At 38.2% G+C, this 25,675-nt stretch overlaps 1 protein-coding gene across 2 annotated transcripts in view; it reads left to right on the top strand.

Moving 5' to 3' along the window:
- The window catches only part of ck (myosin-VIIa ck), a 399,120-nt gene that overhangs the window by 238,078 nt on the left and 135,367 nt on the right, over positions 1-25,675 (top strand). For both annotated transcript variants that reach the window (XM_067151286.2, XM_067151287.2), the window contains exons 4-7: positions 5,710-5,856; positions 13,429-13,613; positions 16,767-16,888; positions 20,223-20,479. In XM_067151286.2, the coding sequence (XP_067007387.2) occupies positions 5,710-5,856; positions 13,429-13,613; positions 16,767-16,888; positions 20,223-20,479 (711 nt within the window). The remainder of the gene's footprint in view (positions 1-5,709; positions 5,857-13,428; positions 13,614-16,766; positions 16,889-20,222; positions 20,480-25,675) is intronic.

Genomic DNA, 25,675 nt, shown 5'->3' with positions numbered 1-25,675 from the left:
TGACATAAAACATATGCCCACACAAATCACACTGAAGGGATGGAGGAGGGCGGGGTTGTAATTAAGAGTTTTCTTGCTTGTTGCTTGGCCTCTTGATGTCTGCAGTGTAGTGTTGGCTACTGAATGTATGATTCGAAGCAGTGTACCGATTCATTCAAGTGTCCGAGTGAATCGATTCACAGGAACGGCGAGCTCACGGCACACGATTCAGCTTACTCCCAGCAGACAGTGCTGAGTGGCGCACTCACTGGACGTTGACGGGGAACCGAGCTTCTGCTGCAGCGTGACAGTGAATCATGGCACATCGAAAGAATCGTGAACGAGCGCGGCTCAGTGAGACACATGATACACACGGCTCCTTATCGGCTCACTGGACACGTGGAGAGCCGAGCTTCCGCTGCAGCGAGACATACAGTGAGCTATGGCACATCGAAAGAATCGTGAACGAGCGCGGCTCAGTGAGACACAAGATACACACGGCTCCTTATCGGCTCACTGCAGCGAGACATACAGTGAGCCATGCTACACTGAAAGAATCGTATGCTATAATAGACTCTCGAGCTCAGCTCATTTGAAAATAATGCCCATTTGCATTCACTGTCCTCTTCTTACAGGGAGGTTTAAATAATAGATAGATTTATTTGCAGTGTTAAAAAGGTAGTCACAACATAATTCTGAAGTAGCTAGTAAGTAGGTAGGCTATTAGGTTATACTATGTATTAGTTTAATGAATCTTAGTATTATAACTTAGTTGACATTTGACAATTAAACTCGACTCTAGCCTGCCCTATGACTATGAGTCATGCTCATGACCACTCCAAAGTACCTGTTTTATATTGGGAAGAACGGCTCAGTATTCTCTCAGTTCATATGTCACATCGTTGCACAAGACTTCAATCATATGTGGACAGACGCAATAACAGTATGTTGAATCAGAAAACCAGCGGGCTACTGTACATCTCGGGTAGCCTATACAAAATATGACGATTTTAAAAAAAATCCTCAGCTGATAGAAAAATACATATTTTCAAAAATGACTGAGCGAGTTGTTGTGTGGTTAGTATCGCGTGGCTATGCGCTTGCATTCGGGAGATGGTGGGTTCGAATCCCACCGTTGGCAGCCTATAAGATGGTTTTCCATAGTTTCCCCATTTTCACACCAGGAAATGCTGGGACTCTACCTTAATTCAGCCCATGGCTGCTACCTTCCTAATCCTAACCTTTCCCACCCTGCGTCGCCGGAAACCTTAGATGTATTAGAGTAACTAACATTTTTTCTAAGAAAGGAGTTCATAGTATGAAGACCAGATGGCAGCTGCGAGCACTGAATGTTGTTGCTGCTGTCTTACCAGCACATACTACACAGATGCAGTAGGAGCGGTGACCAATGAGCCGTGAATCGGATCACTGTATCAATTCAGTAACGTGAACGGAATCAAATGAATCGATTCAGTAAAATGAATCGAATGTCCCATCACTACTGCAGTGTTCTCTTTCAAACAAGTTGACAGCAGTGGATGTAGTGTTCCACCACAGTGAGCGGTCCACAGCACATTCTTCCCATGTCTGTATATCTATACCAGTTGTCTTCATGATGTGTTTCAGCTGGTCCTTAAAATGCTTAAGAGGGGCTCCATGAGGTCTACTGCCGGAGCAAAGTTCACCATAAAGAATTTGGCGGGGAAGCCTGGTATCACCTATGCGGTGAACATGGCCTAACCATCTCAGTTGATGAGCGATGAATGTTGCCTCTATGCTATTTAGCTGTGTTTTGTCGAGAACTGCCGTGTTGGTCACATAGTCCTCCTACTTCATATTCAAGATGAATCTCATTTTCTGTTGGTGGAAGCGCTCAAGTTTTTTGATATCACGGCGATAGAGTGTGCAAGTTTCACAGCCATACAGCAGCGTGGAAATGACAACAGCTTTGTACACCATGAGTTTGGTATGCAATTTTAAGTCGTTATTCCTGAAGACTCTGTGCAATAACCGTCCGAATGCTGCATGAGCAGCCCCAATTCTTTTCTTTTATCAGCATCTTGTTCACAGGTACACCATTTAGACAACATACTTCCAAGATATGAAAAATGATCAACCTGTTCCAGTGTTGTGTCTAAGATGGAAATACTGAACTCAGCAAGTGTTAATCCTGGGGCAGGTTGTGCAAGTACCTTCATTTTTTTCGCATTAATGGCAAGACCAAAGCGATCACATGCAGTTTTAAAGCAGTTGACTGACTGTTGTAGTTCTGTCACCCGGGTAACCAGAGTACATCTTTGTGAGCGAAGTCTTGCCAGATTGAAAAGGCCTCCATCAAAACGAAATTTAATCTCCATGCTTAAGTTGTTTGCAGATGATTCATGCAGCATGGCAGGTTTGTACAGTGCAAAGAGTGTAGAAGCAAGCACACAGCTTTGTTTCAATCCATGAGTGATTAGGAAAGAATCTGATACTGAATTACCATGAAGAACCTGTCCAGACATGCCATCATGCAGAGCTTGAACCAATTCCACATAACGTTCAGGACATCCAAAATGTCTCAATATTTTCCATATAGTACATACATACATACATACATACATACATACATACATACATACATACATACATACATACATACATACATACATACATACATAAGAGATAAGTTATATCAGCTCTCCACAAAACAACAAACTGTCAGCAATCAAACGCCTGATACAGACCTTATAAACAGTTACAAGCATCTCTGATCTTTCAACCCCATTTACCATCATACCATTGTCTGCTGTCCATCTCGCAGCATTGTCTAGGTCTTTTTGCAGTTGCTCACACTGCTGTACCTTATTTTCCTGTACAGTATAACATCATCTGCAAAAGGCCTCATTTTTTATTCCAATTATTTACTCATATCATTGATACATGATACCTTACATAAGAAAACATAAAGGTCCAATACTACTGCCTTGGGAATCTCTCTCTTTATTATTACCAGATAAGATAATCCTTCACCTACTCAAATTCTCAGGGTTCTATTTTCTAGAAGTTTAGCCACCCATTCAGTCACTTTTTTGTCTAGCTCAACAGCCTCATTTTTTCATTAGTCTCCCATGATCTACTCTATCAAAAGCCTTGGATGCACAATAATGATGCATTCCATTTGACCTTCTGAATCTAAAATATCTGCTATATCTTGCTGGAATAACCTTTTATAAACCCAAGCTGCTTTCCATCAAACCTTCTAGTAAATTCACAAATGTGTCAAATATAATCAGAAAGAATGCTTTCCTATGTAATACATGTCATGCTGACATCTATACAGAACACACCACACTACCAACCACCACTGAGATATGCAATATGAGACCTTAGTGACAGGATAGATTTTTAGTATGGACCATTTAACCAAGAAATGATACGTCTCAAGGTGATGCATTTTGTGTCAACGTCACAAAATGAACTCGGCCTTAGGAACCTTCACTGCTAGTTGACAGAAATTGGAACATCAAAATTAGTACTCAGGCCTACATAGCACCATTTAATAAAGTCTGCAATCTAGTAACTGAGGACATACAGTCATCGTCATCATCATCATCCACCTGTACAATCCAGGAGTAGAACAAGAATAGTGAATCTTTACTCTCTTCAAGAATCTTTTTTTTTTTTTTTTCCAGCCATTATCTGACAAGAACGTTGTTTGTCATTTGTTTGCATCAGCAAAAGTATTGAAAGAAGTTTATCTGCCTAATTATCACATCACTTTGGAAGTGAAAACTTCTTTAGGCTCTTGGAAACACATGTACAGAAATGTAGAAGTTGGACCGTGGCATTAGTTATGTCTTCATACACAAAGGACTGCTGTAATATCTCTTTCATATTTCCTTAAAGTGTTTTAATGAATGAAGACTGAACAGTATTAAAGAAGCAAACAACATTCTACAGTTTTTCATTTAGTAGGTCATTGATGTGATTCACAAATATTAGAACTTGATCAATTAATCCAGTTTAATTTTCATTCCTCTATAGCAATTGTGTGATACTTCTTGAGCATGTTCTACTTCGTTTAGACACTCAGAGCTTTGAATGAGAAGTTATGGTGGTCATACTCAGAAACTGTAAAGTCGTACAAGTCTTACCTGCACTCTTGGAAAATTCACATTGCTGGTGAATGATAAGGCATTGCTTCTAATCTGGAATTGTCTTATGTTGAGAGAGGAAGGTATTATCTGATGATACTTGTTGTTTATAGGGGCCTAACATCTAGGTCATTGGCCTGAAGGTATTGACACTGGAGTAAATGTCGGTATAAATCCTGGCAGACAGCAGCCTTGTGGGTACGAGATATTTAAATGGATGTAATAGCTAACTAGATCAGTGAGGAAAATTGCAAACTACTACTGTGCTGATTGAAAATCCAGCATCAGTCCAGGAATGTATTCTTGCAAAGATTCAGTCATCATTTCCTCTTGTCTATTTCATTCCAGGTTGGGGCTAATAGGTTCCTCTTCACTTTTGTGGTCATTCCACCACTCCTCATTCGGTACTGTGAGCCATTCATTGTTGTGTTTTCTAAGGCTGTTCTTCACTAAATCCATCCATCTTGTTCTTGGTTCTTCTCAACCTCTCATCACCTCCAGCTGCATTTCCAAACTCTGTTTTGTCATCTTTTCATTGCTCACCCATTTGGTAAGTTCAAACCATCTCAACCTGTTCCTCTCTATCATATCATTCAACTTCTCCACTTCAATTGCTTTTCTTATCTCCTAACTTTTATTTTAGCCCTTCTTCAATTTTTTTTTATGTCGCACCAACACAGATAAATCTTATGGTGAGAATGTAATAGAAAAGGGCTAGGAGTGGGAAGGAAGTAATCGTGGCCTTATACAAGGTATAGTCCCGGCATCTGCTGATGTGAAAATGGGAAGCCACACTAATCCACCTTCGGGGCTGCCGACAGTGGAGTTCGAACCCATTATCTCCTGAATGCAAGTTGACAGCTACGTGACCCTTCTCATCTTCTGGCCCATGTTCACCGAGCTCGATAGCTGCAGTCGCTTAAGTGCGGCCAGTATCCAGTATTCGGGAGAGTGTAGGTTCGAACCCCACTGTCAGCAGCCCTGAAAATGATTTTCCGTGGTTTTCCATTTTCACACCAGGCAAATGCTGGGGCTGTACCTTAATTGAGGCCAAGACTGCTCCCTTCCCACTCCTAGCTCTTTCCTCTTCCATCGTCACCATAAGACCTATCTGTGTCGGTGCAACGCAAAGCAACTAGCAAAAAAAAAAAAAAAAAAAAAATGAACCATGTTCGTCAGAAACCTCATTTCAGCTGCCTGGATACAGCTTTCATCTCCTTATATAACAGGCCAAACTGTGCTCCATATGATGATCTAGGGATGAAATATGTCTTTCTCATTTATTTTTTTCTTAAGCCTTCATTGGTATAGCTTTATTTCACAGCAGGATTCTTACATAGCACTTCCAATTTGTATTCTCCTGCTGATTTCCACATCCAGTATATAGCATTTGCCAGTAGTTCACTTGCCAAGTGCTTAACATGATGTACTACTTCCAGACCATTCCCTCCAAAGATTTACCCACTTAAAGTATACTTACATTATTCCATGAACCATATTACTTTGTCTAAACACTTACAATAAGTAGAACTCAATCATCTAGTTTATTTTATCACTGCATTGCACTTCAAGAATTCTCACTGTTGTGTTACAGGAACAATGGCTCACACCGGAGAGGCGTATCAAGGCGATGCATGCCACCTCAGTGCAAGGGGTGGAAGACATGATCTCCTTGGGAGACCTCCATGAAGCTGGAATTTTACGGAATCTTCTCATTCGCTATAATGAGAACCTTATTTATGTAAGTAGCTCTCTTACTTAGAACAGAAGAGAGAATCTCCTAAAATTGTGCATAACCAATATATACTTTCAGCTTATCTTCTGTGGTGCTCATACCAAGCTCTAATTAATGTCGTATATCCTCTCTGCAATTGATTTACTTAAAAAAATTTACATGAACCTTTACTTATCTTTCCCAAGAAATTTTTCCTGTTGAGTCATGGATAATACAATCAGTTTTTGAATCTGACAAAAGGGCTGAAAGTGCTACCACTTTTGGGATTTCATATGAATTTTCCACTTTCCAGACAACCATGATAATTGATTTTGCTAGGATGATAAAGTTGTGAGAGACTGTCATTCAGTTCTTGTAATATCTGTGGAAACATTTTTGATATTTCTGGAGATTTCTGAAATTAATTTTTGTGTACTTTGAAGTAATATACAGTATGTAACAAATTTCACACTAATATAATGATAAAACTTTTGTAAGATTTCATGTAGTACATATAGATATACAGGGTATATCAGAACTATACAGACAAAAAATCAGGGATGCTCTTCGTATTATGTTAAGAACGATGGTGTAATTGGATTGGCGGAGAATATTTTTCTTTTCGAGAAGATGAGGCTACTTTGTAACTTCCTGGCGAGCGATTCAAACTGACAAACTCGCCGTATTTGCTACACCAGAGCAAAAGCTGCTGCCGTGCTTCAAGGTGGAGAAGTAGAGGGAGGGGAGGTGGGGTTTATGATGGAGACAGAGATAACGCTCCGCACGTATGCACAGGTTTCCTCGTTTTACTCACACAGGATTGTTCTTGTCTCTTACAGGCAATATCCACAGTTCATTTATTAATCCATTTGACTTATTTGACATGATACTCACGCAAGCATTGGCCAGGCCTTAAACTCAAATGACAAGACACTCACGCGCCACGCCGAGTCGTATGTACTTGCTTATATTTTGATCACCCCTGCAAGAGTTTCCCTTTTGTGAACTTCTATGAATAGAACAGGAATGTGGCTTGTTTACAGCTCTCCATCTAAGAACCTGCACAGTTATTTATTGCCTAACTGTAGTGTCATCAGGTGTCAGTCATTCACCTAGCCATAGCTCTGGGCATAGCATAAGCAAGTGACAGCAATGCTATTGCTGAGTTAATTGAAAGTGTTTTAGATTCGGAGATAACATTGAAGAAGAGATTTTAATTGAAAGTGACATTTCATCTGATACGAGTGACAGCGAAATCATACCTATAACCCCGCGTGCGATACCTAAACAGTGACTTAGTGTGGGTTAGTAACAGAGATAACCAATCAATTATTCATCACTTTACAGGCTCTCCAGGGGTATCAGGAGAACTAAGAGACAAATATTTAGATAAATCTGTATCTGAGTTGCCTGTATTCTTGGAGGTTATGGACCCATCATTTCCCACGTTGCGCGGGAAACAAATATTTACGATGGAACAATTATCAGACCCACATAGAAAAAGACAGTGAAAAGTGGTTTAAGGATGAAATTAAGGCCTACTTTACCCTCTGCATTCTGATGTAAGCCTCACATCCAATTATATTGGAACAAAGACAAATGTTTTGAGACACCAATTTTTTGAGAGACAATGTGTAATGTGAAGTGCCTCTACATATACTTGAATGTTTTGAGATTTACTACACAAAATCTTCGTTCTAACATCATTGTTGTTGAGTACAATTATTTTGAATGCTTCACTGAAAACTTTGCCTGAAAATTCTGTTTGCTGTTCCACTTATGGCATTTATTTCAGAGCAGTGCACAGTAGTTCTGACCGGGTGGCTTACTCGTGTTGAGAATGATTTAAATCTGATTTCTAAGTGAGCGTGTGGGACCATTAAACATGAAGCGATCAGGTTAAACAACCATTACTGCAAATGCTGTACAAGAACACAGTGTAATTTAAGACACATTTGTCAGTCAAAGAATGCACCAGATCGTTTCTCCCCTCGTCTGTTGGTCGCAGTAAAGTTCTTTATTATTTAACATGCTCGAAGATGCAATGCTGCCACCACACGATTGTGTATTTCTTCACTCACAACTTTGTAAATGAAGTGATATACTGAACGAAGGAAACAATACGCAGAATGGTTTGATTACAGTAAATGTTCAATATGCCCCCCCTCCTACTTCGATGCACAGTTCACAATGGTGTAGTAGTGACTTTTGGTCTCTGTTCAGGATGTGTGGTGTGTTGCAAATGACCTAGAAAGCTGCCTGTATTTTTGGTACAAGTCCATCTTCTCTTTCTGCGGGTTTGCATAGTAGTCAGTTTGTGCAGAACAAACTGTACACTACTTAATGGGGCTGGGAAGCGACTATGAGAAACGAAGGACAAATTTCTGCATTCGCTCCGAGCATTAACTCTATCTCCCAGTCCCCACTTCCCTCCCCTCCTCTGATGCACAGCAACATGTAGCCGCCAGCAAATACGGTAAGTTCGTCAATTTGAATTGCGTGCCCGCAAGTGACAAACTAACCTAATTTTCTCGAAAAGAAACATTTTCTCCGCTAATCCGATTGCACATTCGTTCTTAACATAACACAAAGAGCAGCCATGATTTTTCTTTTTGTTGGCATAATTCTGATACATCCTGTATACAAACTTTCATTCTATTGAAACAAGAAATATATTCCTCTTTTTATCTTCAGAATGATAATCCTTCATTTACAACAATAGTCTCTTTTAATTCATATACTAATGTACAGAGTGATCAGATATGCTTTACTCCACTGCGTGACGTGTTTTTCCCATAGGCGAGTTCCCCACTCGTTCGTGGTGTGTGGGAAGAAGATGGCACGGTATGCCATCACGTTTTGTTGCTTGACCCCGACCTTTGTTTTGCAAGCGCACGCAACCCTGTTAGCTAACCTTGTACATATGTCCGATGTCTCTGCCATATTTCAGTTTTTCCCAAGTGTCTGTGTGTATTTGTTCTTTTCATAATTCTGTAATCAGTCATAAAAGGTATTATGGCTCATCAGTTTTCAATGACACAGCGTGTCTGTCTATATGATTCATATGTCTTTACTCAGTCAGCTTGTGAAGTTCAAAGATGATTTCAAGAAAGATTCCTGGGTGTAGGCATTGCAAGTCTTAAAATAGTCCATAATTATAATACATTTCAGGAAAGTGGAAATATCCAGCCTTAGAAACCACAAAAGGCAGCATAGGGCTTTCACCAAAGGAAAATTAGATGACATTAGTCATCGTTTGAAAAATCTCCTATGAAGTCGCTTTGTTGTCTTGCACAACAAGTGGAAATTTTATATGGGTCTGTGCAAAAGGCTACTAAATTATTACACTTAAAGCCTGATAAAATAACAGTGGCACATGCTCTTCAACCAGGTAACCCTGTACGAAGGCACAAATTTTGTGAGTGGAGTCTGGAAAATTTATACAATGGACAAATAAACCCACATTTAATATTCTTGGGCAAGGCCTGGTTCCATGATCATGGTTGTATGTGTACTGGAGTTCTGTGAAACCCAACTTTGTACATGAATTGCCCCTCCAAGACACAACAATCAGTATATGGTGTGGCATTAGTCCTGTAAGTCATGAACCAATTTTTTCTAGAATATGATTGATTCTGTTACATATGTGAGTACCATAATAAGTTCCATTTCTCAGATAATTAACCAATAGGGAGCCTGATTTTTCAATTCTTCAACAGGACTCTGCCACTGCTCATACAACGAATAATCCCATGAGAGAAATTCACAAAGTGTTTCCACAGAACAGAGTTATTGGTAGGGATTTGTACCACCCTCTGTTCCCTGCTTTATCTGCCTGCAATTATTATCTCTGGGGTAAATTTAAAATTTCCTAATGAGGTGCCAAAAATGTGTGGAGAATGAAGGCGGGCTCTTTCAACACTCCTTTCATAATTTGGTAAGTAATGAACTTCTTAAAAAGCACTTTTCAGACCGCTACAGACTTCGACCCACATACAACAAGCGAGCACGCACGCACTTGTCGTAAAAATACAGCAAATTTGAGTAAAGTATATCGGATCACCCTATATACCAGGTGTATGCATAAGTCTTCTCCGGTTTCACTAAGAGATGGCGTCAGCGAACAGTACACAGCGAATGAATTTTACACATATGTCAGTTGGTTCGCCTGACCTACCAACACACACAAGTTGAGTCAACCAGACACTAGCGTCTATGTTGTATCGTTCAGTAATCATATCTACGTTTGTGCCTGATAAAGAACATTTGCAGCACGTATTGTTTTTCTTATTTAAACAAAAGAAAAAGGCTGTGGAAAGTCATCGTTTGCTGGTAGAAACATATGGTGAACACGCTCCATCGATTAGAACATGTGAGACATGGTTTTGACAATTTAAACGTGGTGATTTTAATGTGAAAGACAGTGCACGCTCTGGATGATAACCCAACTCAAACTCAACAGCAATTGGCACAAGCATTAAATGTGTTGCAAGAAACAATCAACAGACATTTACGAGCAATGGGAAAGATCAATAAACTCAGTACATAGGTCGCACACTATTTGAATGAATGGCAAATGGAAAATCGCAGTCGCTTGTGAAATGCTGCTTCAACGCCACAAAAGAAAAACATTTCTGTACTAAATTGTGACAGGTGATGAAAAATGGATTTGTTTTGAAAACCTGAAGTGGAGAAAATCGTGGCTGTCACCTGGCGAAGCCAGTCCTTTAACACCAAGGCCAAATCGCTTTGGTAAGAAGACCATGCTTTGTGTCTGGTGGGACCAGAGCGCTATTGTGTATTAAGAACTCTTGAAGCCCGGCAAAGCCATTAATGCACAACACTATCGCCAACAAATGATACATTTAAATCACGCATTGATCGAAAGACGACCGGAATGGACCAGAAGACATGGCAAAGTGATTTTGACACGACAGTACACGACAGTACACGACAGTGCATCGTCTCACACAGCAAAACCAGTGAAAGACACCTTGAAATCGCTTGAATGGAACATCCTTCTGTGCCCGCCGTACTCACCCGACCTAGCCCGATCTGACTATCACCTTTTCGCATCAATGGGGCATGCGCTTGCAGAGCAGCTCTTCAAGAATATCGAGGATGTTGAAAAATGACTTGATGAATGGTTTGCCACAAAAGACAAGCAGTTTTCTGGTATGGGATTCATAACTTACCCGAAAGATGGGTGAAGTGCGTAGAAGCCAATGGCCAATATTTTGAATAAACAAAAAATGATTTAAGAATATTTAAGCTCTGTAGGCTTTTCAAATCGTGAAATTACCAGCGTATTGCCCCAGTGTAGCAGTGGGCTCATCAGTTGGATTGCTACACCTTTCCAAGACGCTGATGACTAGTGCGCCGTTGAGACACCACTGCAAGCCTCTTATGTAGGACAATGCAGTGATGGTGCACTAGAGGAAGCATGAGCCTCGACTTGTATAAATGCCTGCCTTTGGCCTTTGTATCCTTGAAAATTACATGTTTTCTTTACCACAAAAACCAGCAAAAACTTATGCATACACCTGTATTATGGTTTCTCAGCTATGTTAGATAAAGATAAAGCTGAAAATTACAGGCCAGTAAGTTTGACATGCATTGTATGTAAGCTTTGGGAAGGCATTCTTTCTGATTATATTAGACATGTTTGTGAAATTAATAACTGGTTCGATAGAAGGCAATTCGGTTTTAGGAAAGGTTATTCCACTGAAGCTCAACTTGTAGGATTCCAGCAAGATATAGCAGATATCTTGGATTCTGGAGGTCAAATGGACTGTATCGCGATTGACCTGTCTAAAGCATTTGATAGGGTGGATCATGGGAGACTACTGGCAAAAATGAGTGCAATTGGACTAGACAAAAGAGTGACTGAATGGGTTGCTATATTTCTAGAAAATAGATCTCAAAGAATTAGAGTAGGTGAAGCTTTATCTGACACTGTAATAATTAAGAGGGGAATTCCTCAAGGCAGTATTATCGGACCTTTATGTTTTCTTATATATATAAATGATATGAGTAAAGGAGTGGAATCGGAGGTAAGGCTTTTTGCGGATGACGTTATTCTCTATAGAGTGATAAATAAGTTACAAGACTGTGAGCAACTGCAACGTGACCTCGAAAATGTTGTGAGATGGACAGCAGGCAATGGTATGTTGATAAACGGGGTTAGAAGTCAGGTTGTGAGTTTCACAAATAGGAAAAGTCCTCTCAGCTTTAATTACTGCGTTGATGGGGTGAAAGTTCCTTTTCGGGATCATTGTAAGTATCTAGGTGTTAATATAAGGAAAGATCTTCATTGGGGTAATCACATAAATATGATTGTAAATAAAGGGTACAGATCTCTGCACATGGTTATGAGGGTGTTTAGGGGTTGTAGTAAGGACGTAAAGGAGAGTGCATATAAGTCTCTGGTAAGACCCCAACTAGAGTATGGTTCCAGTGTATGGGACCCTCACCAGGATTACTTGATTCAAGAACTGGAAAAAATCCAAAGAAAAGCAGCTCAATTTGTTCTGGGTGATTTCCGACAAAAGAGTAGCATTACAAAAATGTTGCAGAGTTTGGGTTGGGAGGAATTGAGAGAAAGAAGAAGAGCTGCTCGACTAAGTGGTATGTTCCGAGCTGACAGCGGAGAGAGCGTGGAATGACATTAGTAGACAAATAAGTTTGAGTGGCGTTTATAAAAGTAGGAAAGATCACAATATGAAGATAAAGTTGGAATTCAAGAGGACAAACTGGGGCAAATATTCATTTATAGGAAGGAGAGTTAGGGATTGGAATAACTTACCAAGGGAGATGTTCAATAAATTTCCATTTTCTTTGAAATCATTTAGGAAAAGGCTAGGAAAGCAACAGATAGGGAATCTGCCACCTGGGCGACTGCCCTAAATGCAGATCAGTATTGATTGATTGATTGATTGTCCTCAAGTAGATATCCTGATCATATACTATTCCATAAATTTTAAGAAATATCTTCACCTTTGTTGTTCATAATTCAGCATACAAGTCTCATTCATATGATTAAGTCCACCGACTATAGCTTTGATTTTTAATTAACGAAGGATATTGTCTCCTCCTCCTCTTCCCTATCAAGTAAGGTAATGGATCAGTGACCTCTACTTCTGCCTGTTTTTCCACTACTCCTCTTTAAATATTCCCAGTATTTTGCTTCCCTCTCTGGTAGTTGAAATGTTTCTGCTCCATATGTGATAACTGGGACAAAATATATATTGTACAATATCCCTTTATATTATCTTAGTACCTGTTCATTCCACACTATAGTCTGTATCAAATGGGAAGCTGTTTCAGCTGTGGTAATTTTTATGAAGTAAAACTATTTTGGTCTGGTGTAAGTGATTTTTAATGCAGTGAAATTTTCCCCAGAGTGCAACACATGGAACAGGAAGGATAACACAACAACATAGCAGCCCCTTGATTGGACAATTCTAAGTAGAATTTTTGAGATCAAAACACTTCCCATTGGACACAGGTCTCTCATGTTCTGATAGAATTTTCCTGCAAGTTGTACTCTATATCTTTTTTGTTTATAATTAAACTTTTTTGTTATTGTGTGTCTTCCAGACATATACAGGCTCCATCCTTGTTGCTGTTAACCCATACCAAATTTTACCCATCTACACAGCAGAGCAAATTAAATTGTACAAAGACAGGAAGATTGGAGAACTGCCTCCACATATATTCGCAATTGGAGACAACAGCTACACTAACATGAAACGTTATGGACAGGATCAGTGTATAGTAATCAGGTCAGTATGTTAGAATAGACATCATCATCATCATCATCATCATCATCATCATCATTGTCCCACTCCAGTTGCCTGGGTGTGGTTTATGTTGGAATAGTATCAGTTTGAAATAAATTCTATTCTTTAAATTTCACAGCTTCTTTATTTCTTTATATCTCAATCTAACACATTGCACAATAGAAGACTGAATAGTTGGTAGGTGGAAGATGGCAATTGGACTTATGTCTCATAATGAAAATCACAACACGTCCTTTCATGATACATTCTATAACAGTATGTCTGTATAGTGTTTGAAAATTATAACAAACAGGAACATAGCAGAAAAGTATTTGCTCTGTGTTTATTTCTATACCAAAATCAGTTAATATCTGATGAAAATTAACAGAACTACAAACAAACCTTTTGGATAATTCCTTAAACATTTGTTTTATTGTGTGTGTTCAGAAATAAGAAACGTGTTCTGTTAGTGAAATTATTAATGATATTTTTTTTACAAGTTGCTTTATGTTGCATCGACACAGATAGGTCTTATTGCAACGATGGGACAGGGAAGGGCTAGGAGTGGGAAGGAAGTAGCCATGGCTTTAAAGGTACAACCCCAGCATTTGACTGGTGTGAAAATGGGAAACCATCTACAGGGCTGCTGACAGTGGGGTTCAAACCCACTATCTCCCGAATAATGGATACTGGCCACACCTAGCGACTGCAGCTATCAAGCTCAGTATATTAATGCATTATCAGAATGATGTGTAGACCTAATAAATTGTGATAAAGTACCAAAATACAGTATATAGTTACATAAGTGGTAGTATCCTCAGTAGATATCATGATTTTTAAAATGTATATACACGGATCAGCCAGAACATTATGACCACCTACCTAATAGACGGTATGTCCACCTTTGGCACGGATAACAATGGCGACAAGTCTTGGAATGGAAGCAATGAGGCCTTGCTAGGTTGCTGGAGGGAGTTGGCACCACATCTGCACACACAAGTCACCTAATTCCTGTAAATTACGGGGGGGGGATGAGCTCTGACACCACGTTCAATCACATCCCAGATGTGCTCGATCGGGTTAAGACACAATCAGTGAGAATGGAACCGCTAAATTGAGAAGGTCAGGGCATTCGAGAGGGCAACTATTTAATAAATTTGAACTTCAGGGCATTTGAGAGGGCAACTATTTAATAAATTTGAACTTCATTGGTGATTTCCACTGTGTATGTGTGTGGTTTTTTTCTTTCTTTCTTTTTTTTTTTTTTCATTATCCTGTTGGGATCCTTTTCTCCTTTTGTGTTTGTTGTCTCATGTTCCTAATCTTTTACCACCTGTACTTATCTTTATCGTATCTTTCTTCCCTCTTCCTGTATTTATCTAGCTTTCTTCTTATCCTACACACCGGGCGAGTTGGCCGTGCGCGTAGAGGCGCGCGGCTGTGAGCTTGCATCCGGGAGATAGTAGGTTCGAATCCCACTATCGGCAGCCCTGAAAATGGTTTTCCGTGGTTTCCCATTTTCACACCAGGCAAATGCTGGGGCTGTACCTTAATTAAGGCCACGGCCGCTTCCTTCCAACTCCTAGGCCTTTCCTATCCCATCGTCGCCATAAGACCTATCTGTGTCGGTGCGACGTAAAGCCCCTAGCAAAAAAAAAATCTTATCCTACACTTCCCACATGAAGACAAGATCTGTCACAGTGGCACCTCAGCGAGTGTTGATTCCCGCCCTCCTGATGAAGCTAGGAAGCAGAAACAAGCTCGTTGGGGGCTGAGAAGAGAAGGATGTAGAAGAACTGGGAATAATGAGGAGAGGGCCTATCTATTCAAAGACAGCAGTTTGTGGAGATTGTTTTTGTCAGTTCTTTTTGTTTTCATGTTTGTCTTTGTCTCATCTTTCTGTTGTTTCCTCTTCCAACACCAACCTGTCATTGTGTTTGTCCTATTATGTCAGGGCCTCTCAGAGTGCATGCATTAGTGCATTGGGTGATGCAAGGTGCATAAGACGACATTGCTAGGTTAACCAGAGTATAGATCCGCCACTCCTCGATTTTGAGCATTAGCGCTGTCTCTCTCTTTCCCTACGCCTGTCTCGCTCGCTCCGCATTCTCCTCCTTCCTCACTCCCTCTGCAGGCCTCCTTCAGCAAAGCCGAGCTTAGCAGAGTCGTCCCTTGACAAAACGCTGGTCCGAACCTAGCCGAGTGGGACCGATGCACGGTGCACAGAACTTCTGTGCCTCGTTTTGCACACGTGAGATTTTGGACGTTTGAGAGGCCCTGTATTGTGTGTTTCTTTTTTTTTTTTTTAACTCTCTCTCCCTTACCGGGCAAGTTGGCCATGTGGTTAGGGTCTTGCAGCTGTGAGCTTGCATCTGGGAGACAGTGGGTTCGAACCCCACTGTCAGCAGCCCTGAAGATGGTTTTCCATGGTTTCCCATTTTCACACCAGGAAAATGCTGGAGCTGCACTTAATTAATGCTACAGCCACTTCTTCCCTAGTCCTAGGTGTTTCCCATCCTATTGTCACCATAAGACCTATCTGTGTCGGTGTAACATTAAACAAAATTTGTAAATTCTCTCTCTCTTGATTTGACACTTGTTTGTTCCTTTTTAATACTTATAATATTTTCACCCTAAAGAATTCCTAATTCTGGACTCTTCTTTGTGAGTGAAGAATCTCTCAGAAAATAAGATAAAAGAGGGAACTGGTGAATGAAAACCTTTAGCAGTTTTACTGTTCCCTTCAGATCTGAGGTATAGATCTTTGTCATTGATTACGGTAATTGCCCAGGGCCATCACAATAATCTATTCCACGAATGTTTCATTGGTAGGGGCATAGTTGCTGGATTAAACAGTGATGGGCAAGAGAACTAAATCCAAATAAAACTCATTATGAACAACAGTATTTTTAATGATCATGTGATAATATGATGTGATGGTACAACATAAGGAACATGTTTAGGAACAAATATATAAAAGTATTAGCAGTTACTGAGAAGTAGTAAGTGGGAAGGTGATGGTTCACTTTATAGTAAAATCAACTAATTTTACTTATACTGTACTGTTCCAAAAAAAGTTAAATTAAATTAAATTAAATTAAATTAAATTAAAGATATATATATGTACATGAAAAAAAAAATTCTTCATGTTGCTAGTGGAGAGAGTGGTGCAGGGAAGACTGAGAGCACGAAGCTTATATTACAATATCTGGCTGCTATCAGTGGAAAACATTCTTGGATTGAGCAGCAAATTCTAGAAGCCAATCCGATTTTAGAAGGTGAGTCAGTTTGTATGCTTTCTTTCCAACTTTTTTTTGTCATACCATGTTCAACTTTCAAATTTATACAGGGACTTGCAGATTGTGTTAGATGATATTAGCATGGAAATTGAATTTAATTCCAAGCCACTCTATAATATCTGATTTTTTCAAGTAAAAATTATTGAAGCTAGGAAGGTGGATGTGAACACACAAAACGATAAAACACTATGATAGGTTAGTTTGGGTAAAGGGAGCAACAGAAGAAATAGACAAGGACAAAAAACAACATAAAAGGACAGACATGTTATCTGATTAAGTCATGTGACACGACATCAAGAGGGATAAATATGAATCTATAAATTATTGCAACGAGCATCTAAGAGCCCACTCCATCTATTCTTCAAGAGTACTCTACACACTTGATTAGCGTACTACCTGTAGTACTTCGTAAATCGAGAACTAAGTTTTCTCAATGACTTTGATTCTTACGACTGAGACCAGGAAGTATGTTAGAACTTGAACAGAAGACCAGTTTGCACTAGTCTTAAAGTTAGATAGCATTGAGTTATATAGATATATATGTTAATATTTCTGTAAATTGGAAGAAATTCCATTAGGTATTTCTCCATAATTTCAACCTATGGTAGTTTTTCTTTGATCATTAGGGCTAGTCTCCTTATTATGACACTATGATAGGGAGTGATAAGATTAGAGAAGATGTCACGCAATTAGTGGGTGATGCATGAAGCTAAGGTAGGAATGGTATCTTGCAGCAGATGACCATATCTATGACGAGAGATGCCCGAGATGATCCCTGGACCACAGAACGAACCAAAGTGTAAAATTCTTCAAATGGTAAGCAAATAAGTCAAATTACTGCAAGTCTGCACAAAATAAATTAATTTGAACGTTTTCTTTTATTTAAACTTAATCTACATGTTCAGTTCTCATGAAAACATAATCAATTTAATTGCAATAAACCATTATTTTATTTTCAACTCAAAATTAATTCTCATCATTTTTCCTGTCCGACTCGTTGGCTGTATGGTCAGTGTACTGGCCTTTGGTTCAGAGGGTCCCGGATTCAATTCCCAGCCGGGTCGGGGATTTTCACCTTCATTGGTTAATTCCAATGACCCGGGGACTGGGTGTTTGTGCTGTCCCCAACATCCCTGCAACTCACACACAACACTATCCTCCACCACAATAACACGCAGTTACCTACACATGGCAGATGCCGCCCAGCCTCATCGGAGTGTCTGCCTTACAAGGGCTGCATTCGGCTAGAAATAGCCACACAAAATTATCATTTTTCCTTGTTTCCCTGGATAGTGTACTTATTGGTTAGTGTCTTGCTACAGTACCTCACCCCTGGGAGATTCAAGAGTCTGTGAAATTTTAGTTGAATTATTGTCTTTAAGCCATAAGCTTGAGCACTGGCACCCTAAATAAATTACTTTAAGAGCCCCAGAATGAAGCAATTATTGTACAATGTACTTAGTGACACTGAACCATCACGTATGTCATACAACTGTGGAGTTAGTTGAGCCGGTATGTTACAACAAACACACATAACAATTTAATTTACACGTTTGGTTAGCCGTTGTACTTCTGTTTCCAAGTCAACAGGTTTGATCCCAATTGAGGTCAGTAACATCCAAGCATAACTCTGCGTCGTTGACTTCTGCCACGTTAAGGAACTCTGGCAATACAAAAGTTTCTGTCATCTAGCATCTCATAAACTCTTAGCAATTGAAAGGATGTTGAACTGATAACACTGTAATATTATTAGATCTAAAGTATAATAATAATAATAATAATAATAATTAGAGCCCAGATTATATGTAATTACATATTCTGTTCCCATATATGTAGCTACAAGAAAAACTAAAATGTTGGCGAATCACACTAAAAGCACCATTATTCCAGGAGTTTAAAGTCACATATTTTTACATATTTCAATGCATTATAAATATTTTGATACATATTACATATTTTAAATATTTTGAAGGATATAGCACATTTAAAAGAAAACACAATTCCTTTTTTTTCACTACTTTTACATTGATTTAAGTTTTTTTATGAAACACTTAAAAAAAAAAGCCTGAACATCTCTGACATCTAAAAATAATTTAATAATTTAAAGTGAAGTATTCTGTCAAAGAATCCCTTAGCTATGTTGACGGTGCAAGTTTTGGGTGTCTTCAGATGTGTCTATCAATCTTCCCGTGCACAAATTTCATCACATTGTTCTCCTCTCAGTTTTAGTGAATCTTCTTTTGTGATCCCTTCGCTAGTCCTCGGTTTAATGCCATATGTCAAAAGCGCCTTTTCTCTTTCTTTCTTTCTTTCTTTCTTCTTCAGTTATTCCATTCACTTCCATAAAGGGCTACAGTCCACACAAAAGTCTTCAGGAACATTTTTCTAATAAGCTTATTTGTGTTTGATGGGATCAAATTTCTTCTCTCTTAATAAGGACCTTCCTTGCTTAAGCAAGTCTACAATTACATATTTCTTTTCCGGGCAATTTGAAATATGTGTCAGTGACTTTGTGAAGTTGAAAGGTCTTGTTCTATACATAAGAACATCCTAAAAGACAGAAGGCTCGATGACCGCAGAAAATTTGGAAAACTATTTAGTTAATAATTGCGCCTTCTGTGTTGGTGCGACGTAAACCCAATTGTAAAAATTGTGCCTTCAAATGAAATCTCCACTTTTAACTCTTTTCGGTTTTGTTTCCATTTCTGTGTGCCAGAATACATAAAGTAAAGCTTAAATATTAAGTTACATATTTTTTATTTATTACATATTTAACTACATATTTCGTCAATTTTAGCTACATATTTATGTGCATATTTCTCTTTTTTATATTACATATAATCCGGGCTCTAATAATAATAATAATAATAATAATAATAATCATTTGTTTTATGTAATGTGTAGTCTATATAATAGTTCTTTTTTAATTCAATGTAAATGATATGTGAGCTATGGATTTTTCTCATCTTTACAAATCTTTTGACCTTAGCTGGAATCAAATGTGTGATCCTGAATTCTGGCTTTTTTTAAAATGTTACTTAAGTTTCTTTACAATAATTGATTATTAGTATGAGAATTTTTAAAATATAATAATGGTGTGCAAATGGCTTTATACTTGGCTTTTTATATCAAGCAGGTTTTGCAGTGGAGGCTAACTTCTGGTTACATTTGATACCTTAAGTTTAGTTGATTACATTTCCATCTATTACCCATTTTTATTAAGAAATTTTTTGACTTGATAATTCTCATAAATCTTTGCTTTTAATACTTTCCTTCCTTAATATTGCTTAATTTTTCTTTCATTAAATTTCAGCTTTTGGAAATGCTAAAACTATCCGTAATGACAATTCTTCAAGGTTTGGAAAGTACATTGATATCCACTTCAACCATCAAGGTGTGATTGAAGGAGCCAAAATTGAACAGTATTTACTTGAGAAATCTCGAATTGTATCTCAGAATACTGATGAAAGGAACTATCACATCTTCTACTGCATTCTTGCTGGCTTGTCACGTGAAGAGAAACAAAAACTGGAGCTCGGAGATGCATCACAGTACCGTTATCTCACAGGGGTAACTAAACTTTAATATTAGATATTATATTAGTTCTAGCTTTTGTTGCATGATATTGTATTGTACGTCTCATGTGATGTATATCCCTATGTAGAATCAAATGCTAAATTATAAAATGAAGAATCTTCTATTCTAAAACTACTCCATTTGTCTTCCATGAATGGAAGTGCAAAAATAAACTTGGTGTTCTCCTCTATTTAAGATTTGCAAAATGCTATTACTTCAAATATGAACGGAAAAAAAAGATTAAGCAGATGTGTAAAATCATTTTTGAATGTATGAATAAAGTGAACCAATAGTTCAGAGGTAGTTCGAATAATTCAAACCTGTAGATTTAATGTTAGAAGATGCTCTGTAGGATCTTTAGCAATTGATCATATTATGAAGGTGCATACAATCAATCAATCAATCAATCAATCAATACTGATCTGCATTTAGGGCAGTCACCCAAGTGGCATATTCCCTATCTGTTGTTTTCCTAGCCTTTTCTTAAATGATTTCAAAGAAATTGGAAATTTATTGAACACCTCCCTTGGTAAGTTATTCCAATCTCTAACTCCCCTTCCTATAAATTAATATTTGCCCCAATTTGTCCTCTTGAATTCCAACTTTATCTTCAAATTGTGATCTTTCCTACTTTTAAAGACGCCACTCAAATTAATTCCTCCACTAATGTCATTCCACGCCATCTCTCCGCTGACAGCTCGGAATATACCACTTATTACAAGCAAGTTAACAGCCCAACAACACCAAAGGTAAGCTTCAACTCCATATTGTCTAACGCATTTCAGTCTTCGTTTTTCCCCGTCATTATTTCACTCAACTAATTAAGGACTTAAGATTTTCACATACGTAAGAAAGATAAACATTAATTACATTGAACAACGTTTTGACTGTCACCCATTCAACTAATAATACCGACATCCCATACTCCGGCAATTGAAACACACCGTTAAAACTTCAAAATAATAGTCAAAGGGGAAGACATTAACGACACTTCAACTGCCCTCATTCAAGCCATTATTTCAACTGTTTCAACATAGGCTCAATTTGAATCAAATATCAACTGTTGTTTACATGCACTAGGCATTCCGTCTCATAGAGAGTGTCCAACGGAGTTGAACAGCCAATGGATACTTCAGCGAACTAACTTGTTTGGGTCTAAAATACAATTACGCAACTTAGACATCTAGGTTGAATTATGACATAAGCAACGTGTTTCACATGAGCTGGTCAAAAACCATATACAAACTTTCCACATCTTGATGCTAATTCCATTAGACCACATCATGAACGTAATATTAAGATCAAATTTAAGTGAAATTGGCACAAATTTGGAATGCTTTTCCACATCATTTCATATGTAAAATACGTGTACAGTATTTTGTAACTGTTTTGTATTCTGCATTCATTCTTAATATTTGTATATAAATTTTAAACTGTCTTCGAACTTCGGCATCGCATAAGATTTTAGACTATCACTATTGTCATTTATTACACATACGACAGCCATTGTTTAAGTGAAAATTCACAAGCATGTTCACCAGTGCAACATATTTTTAATCAGTTTGATATTTTGTTAATATTAAGATATTGTAAAGTTTTTAATGTATTCACTCGTGCAACATGTTTTACAATTTTCCAACCAGACGTCTGGTAGAACTTTGAGGTATTGATATGACTGATGATGCCCCACAAAAGGGGCGAAACATGTCTCAACTATTTAAATGATGTTTAACTAACACGTTAACATCTTGCACTGTATTGAATCGGTTGAAGTTTAAATAAATTTCTTACATTTATTATTACATACCACTTAGTCGACCAGCTCGTCTTCTTTCTCCCAATTCTTTCCAGCCCAAACTTTGCAACATTTTTGTAACGCTACTCTTTTGTCGGAAATCACCCAGAACAAATCAAGCTGCCTTTCTTTGGATTTTTTCCAGTTCTTGAACCAGGTAATCCTGGTGAGGGTCCCATACACTGGAACCATACTCTAGTTGGGGTCGTACCTGACACTTATATGCCCTCTCCTTTATGTCCTTACTACAGCCCCCAAAACACCCTCATAACCATGTGCAGATATCTGTACCCTTTATTTACAATCCCATGTATGTGATTACTCCAATGAAGATCTTTCCTTTCACCCCATCAATGCAGTAATTAAAACTGAGAGGACTTTTCCTATTTGTGAAACTCACAACCTGACTTTTAACCCCGTTTATCAACATACCCTTGCCTGCTGTCCATCTCACAACATTATCGAGGTCACGTTGCAGTTGCTCACAATCTTGTAACTTATTTATTACTCTACACAGAATAACATCATCTGCCAAAAGCCTTACCTCTGATTCCACTTCTTTACTCATGTATGTATGTTGGGTATTCAGCCCGAAGGCTGGTTTGATCCTCCACAGCTATGCCAACAGCTGTTATAGATGGCCTAGGCATCACTGAAGAGGCATACTAGGGAAATGAGGAGTGAGGTAGCTTCCCGTTGCTTTCCTCACCGAGCTAGAAGTTGCTCGCATATCAGTCTGTCAAGCCCACTGAGATGCATGCACCAACTGACCCTATGAGTGATATTTTCACACCATTCATAACAGGGACTGGCTGCATAAGGAATGGTATTACTAGCATCACACATACCTCAGTCACTTTCATATTGTCAAAGCCAAGGATGAGACTGAGACAGGTCATTGAAAGTAACAAATTTATTCTAGCCCAAACCAAAAGACACAGTGCACTGTAAACACTAAATTTCACCAGCAAGGGCAATCTTTACTCATATATTTATAAGAAAACATAAAGGTCCAATAATACTGCCTTGAGGAATTCTCCTCTTAATTATTACAGGGTCAGATAAAGCTTTGCCTACTCTAATTCTCTGAGATCTATTTTCTAGAAATATAGCAACCCATTCAGTCACCCTTTTGTTTAGTCCAATTGCACTCATCTTTGTCAGTAGTCTCCCATGATCCACCCTATCAAATGCTTTAGACAGGTCAATCATGATAGAGTCCATTTGACCTCCTGAATCCAAGACATCTGCTATATCTTGCTGGAATCCTACAAGTTGAGCTTCAGTGGAATAACCTTTCCTAAAACTGAACTGCCTTCTGTCAAACCAGTTATTAATTTCATAAACATGTCTAATACAATCAGAAAGAATGCCTTTCCAAAGCTTACATGCAACACATGCCAAACTTACTGGCCTGTAATTTTCAGCATAATGTCTATCACCCTTTCCTTTATACACATGGACTACTAAAGCAACTCTCCATTAATTTGGTATAGCTCCTTCAAACAATAATCAAATAAGTACTTCAGATATGGTGCTATATCCCAACCCATTGTCTTTAGTATATTCCCAGAAATCTTATCAATTCCAGCCACTTTTCTAGTTTTCAACTTTTGTATCTTATTGTAAATGTCATTGTTATCATATGTAAATTTTAATACTTCTTTAGCATTAGTCTCCTCCTCAATCTGGACATTATCCTTGTAACCAACAATCTTTACATACTGCTTTTGAAGATCCTCACATATACACTCCCCTTGTTCATTAATTATTCCTGGAATGTCCTTCTTGGAACCTGTTTCTGCCTTAAAATACCTATAGATTCCCTTTCATTTTTCACTAAAATTTGTATGACTGCCAATTATGCTTGCCATCATGTTATACTTCTTTGCTAGATTCAGTTTCCTAGTGAGTTCGTTCAATTTCTCCTTACTTCCACAGCCATTTCTAACTCTATTTCTTTCTGACCTGCACCTCCTTCTTAGTCTCTTTAGTCCTTTATTATAATAAGTTGGGTCTTTACCATTCCTTACCAACTTTAAATGTACAAACCTGTTTTCACATTCCTCAACAATTGCTTTAAACCCATCCCAGAGTCTGTTTACATTTTTATTTACAGTTTTCCACCGATCATAGTTAATTTCTAAAAACTGCCTCATGCCTGCTTTATCAGCCATATGATACTGTCTAATAGTCCTACTTTTAAGACTTTCCTTACTATCATATTTATTTTTAACTATGACAAAACCAGCTTCATGATCACTAATACCATCTATTACTTCAGTTTCTCTATAGAGCTTATCTGGTTTTACCAGCACCACATCCAGGATATTTTTCCCTCTAGTTGGTTCCATCACTTTCTGAATCAGCTGTCCTTCCCATATTAACTTATTTTCCATTTGTTGGTCATGCTTCCTGTTGTTCACATTTCCTTCCCAATTGACATTTGGTAAATTCAGATCTCCCGCTACAATCACATTCGTTTCCATGTCGTTTCCCACATAGCTGATTATCTTATGAAATAATTCTGAATCCATGTCAGCGCTACCCTTTCCTGGTCTGTACACTCCAAAGACATCAAGTTGCCTTTTATCTATAGAAATGAGCCTCACACATAGAATTTCATGTTTGTCATCTTCAACTTTTTCGTAGCTTACAAATTCTTCTTTCACCAGAATGAATACTCCCCCTCCCACCATTCCTATCCTATCTCTACGATACACACTCCAGTTCCGTGAGAAAATTTCTGCATCCATTACATCATTTCGCAGCCATGATTCAACTCCCATTACAATATCTGGTAAATATATATCTATTTAATTACTTAATTCTATTCCTTTCTTTACAATACTTCTACAGGTCGACACTATAACATTTGTTTGTCAATCCTACTTGATTTCCAGTTCTCTGTTCCCTTATCACCACACACTAAGCCACCCCGTTTCCCTGAATATACCTCCCTATTACCCTTCCAGACAAATTTCCTAACTTATATGTACCACTGTGGTTTAACCTTTTCATTGCTGTGAGAAATTCTCTTTTGTAAAAGCCCTGTGCTGAATTATTTTTAATAATTAACTTCAATACATAAAAGTCGGAAATAAGATGTGAAAACCAGAGGGTTCTTGCCTGCTTGTCATATATTTTTATACTAAATATGGAAGGTCCTAAACTGATTTTTCTAACACAAAATTAGCTATATGTTGCGCAGGAAATTTTAGGTTGTCCAACATAAAAAGCCAACAATTGAACAAAAATCGAACTAATAATTTAAAATAACAGTAAAAAGTTCAACTTGTGGCTACAGGTGGTCCTAAGCTGTCCACTTCCAAGCACCGATATATAACTAAACTGAAGACAATAACTTCAGGGGTGTCTAAAATGAGTAAAAATGT

The sequence above is a fragment of the Anabrus simplex genome, chromosome 7 (assembly GCF_040414725.1).
Source record: "Anabrus simplex isolate iqAnaSimp1 chromosome 7, ASM4041472v1, whole genome shotgun sequence".
NCBI classification, from domain to species: domain Eukaryota; kingdom Metazoa; phylum Arthropoda; class Insecta; order Orthoptera; family Tettigoniidae; genus Anabrus; species Anabrus simplex.
This window is presented reverse-complemented; position numbering and strand designations above follow the sequence as displayed.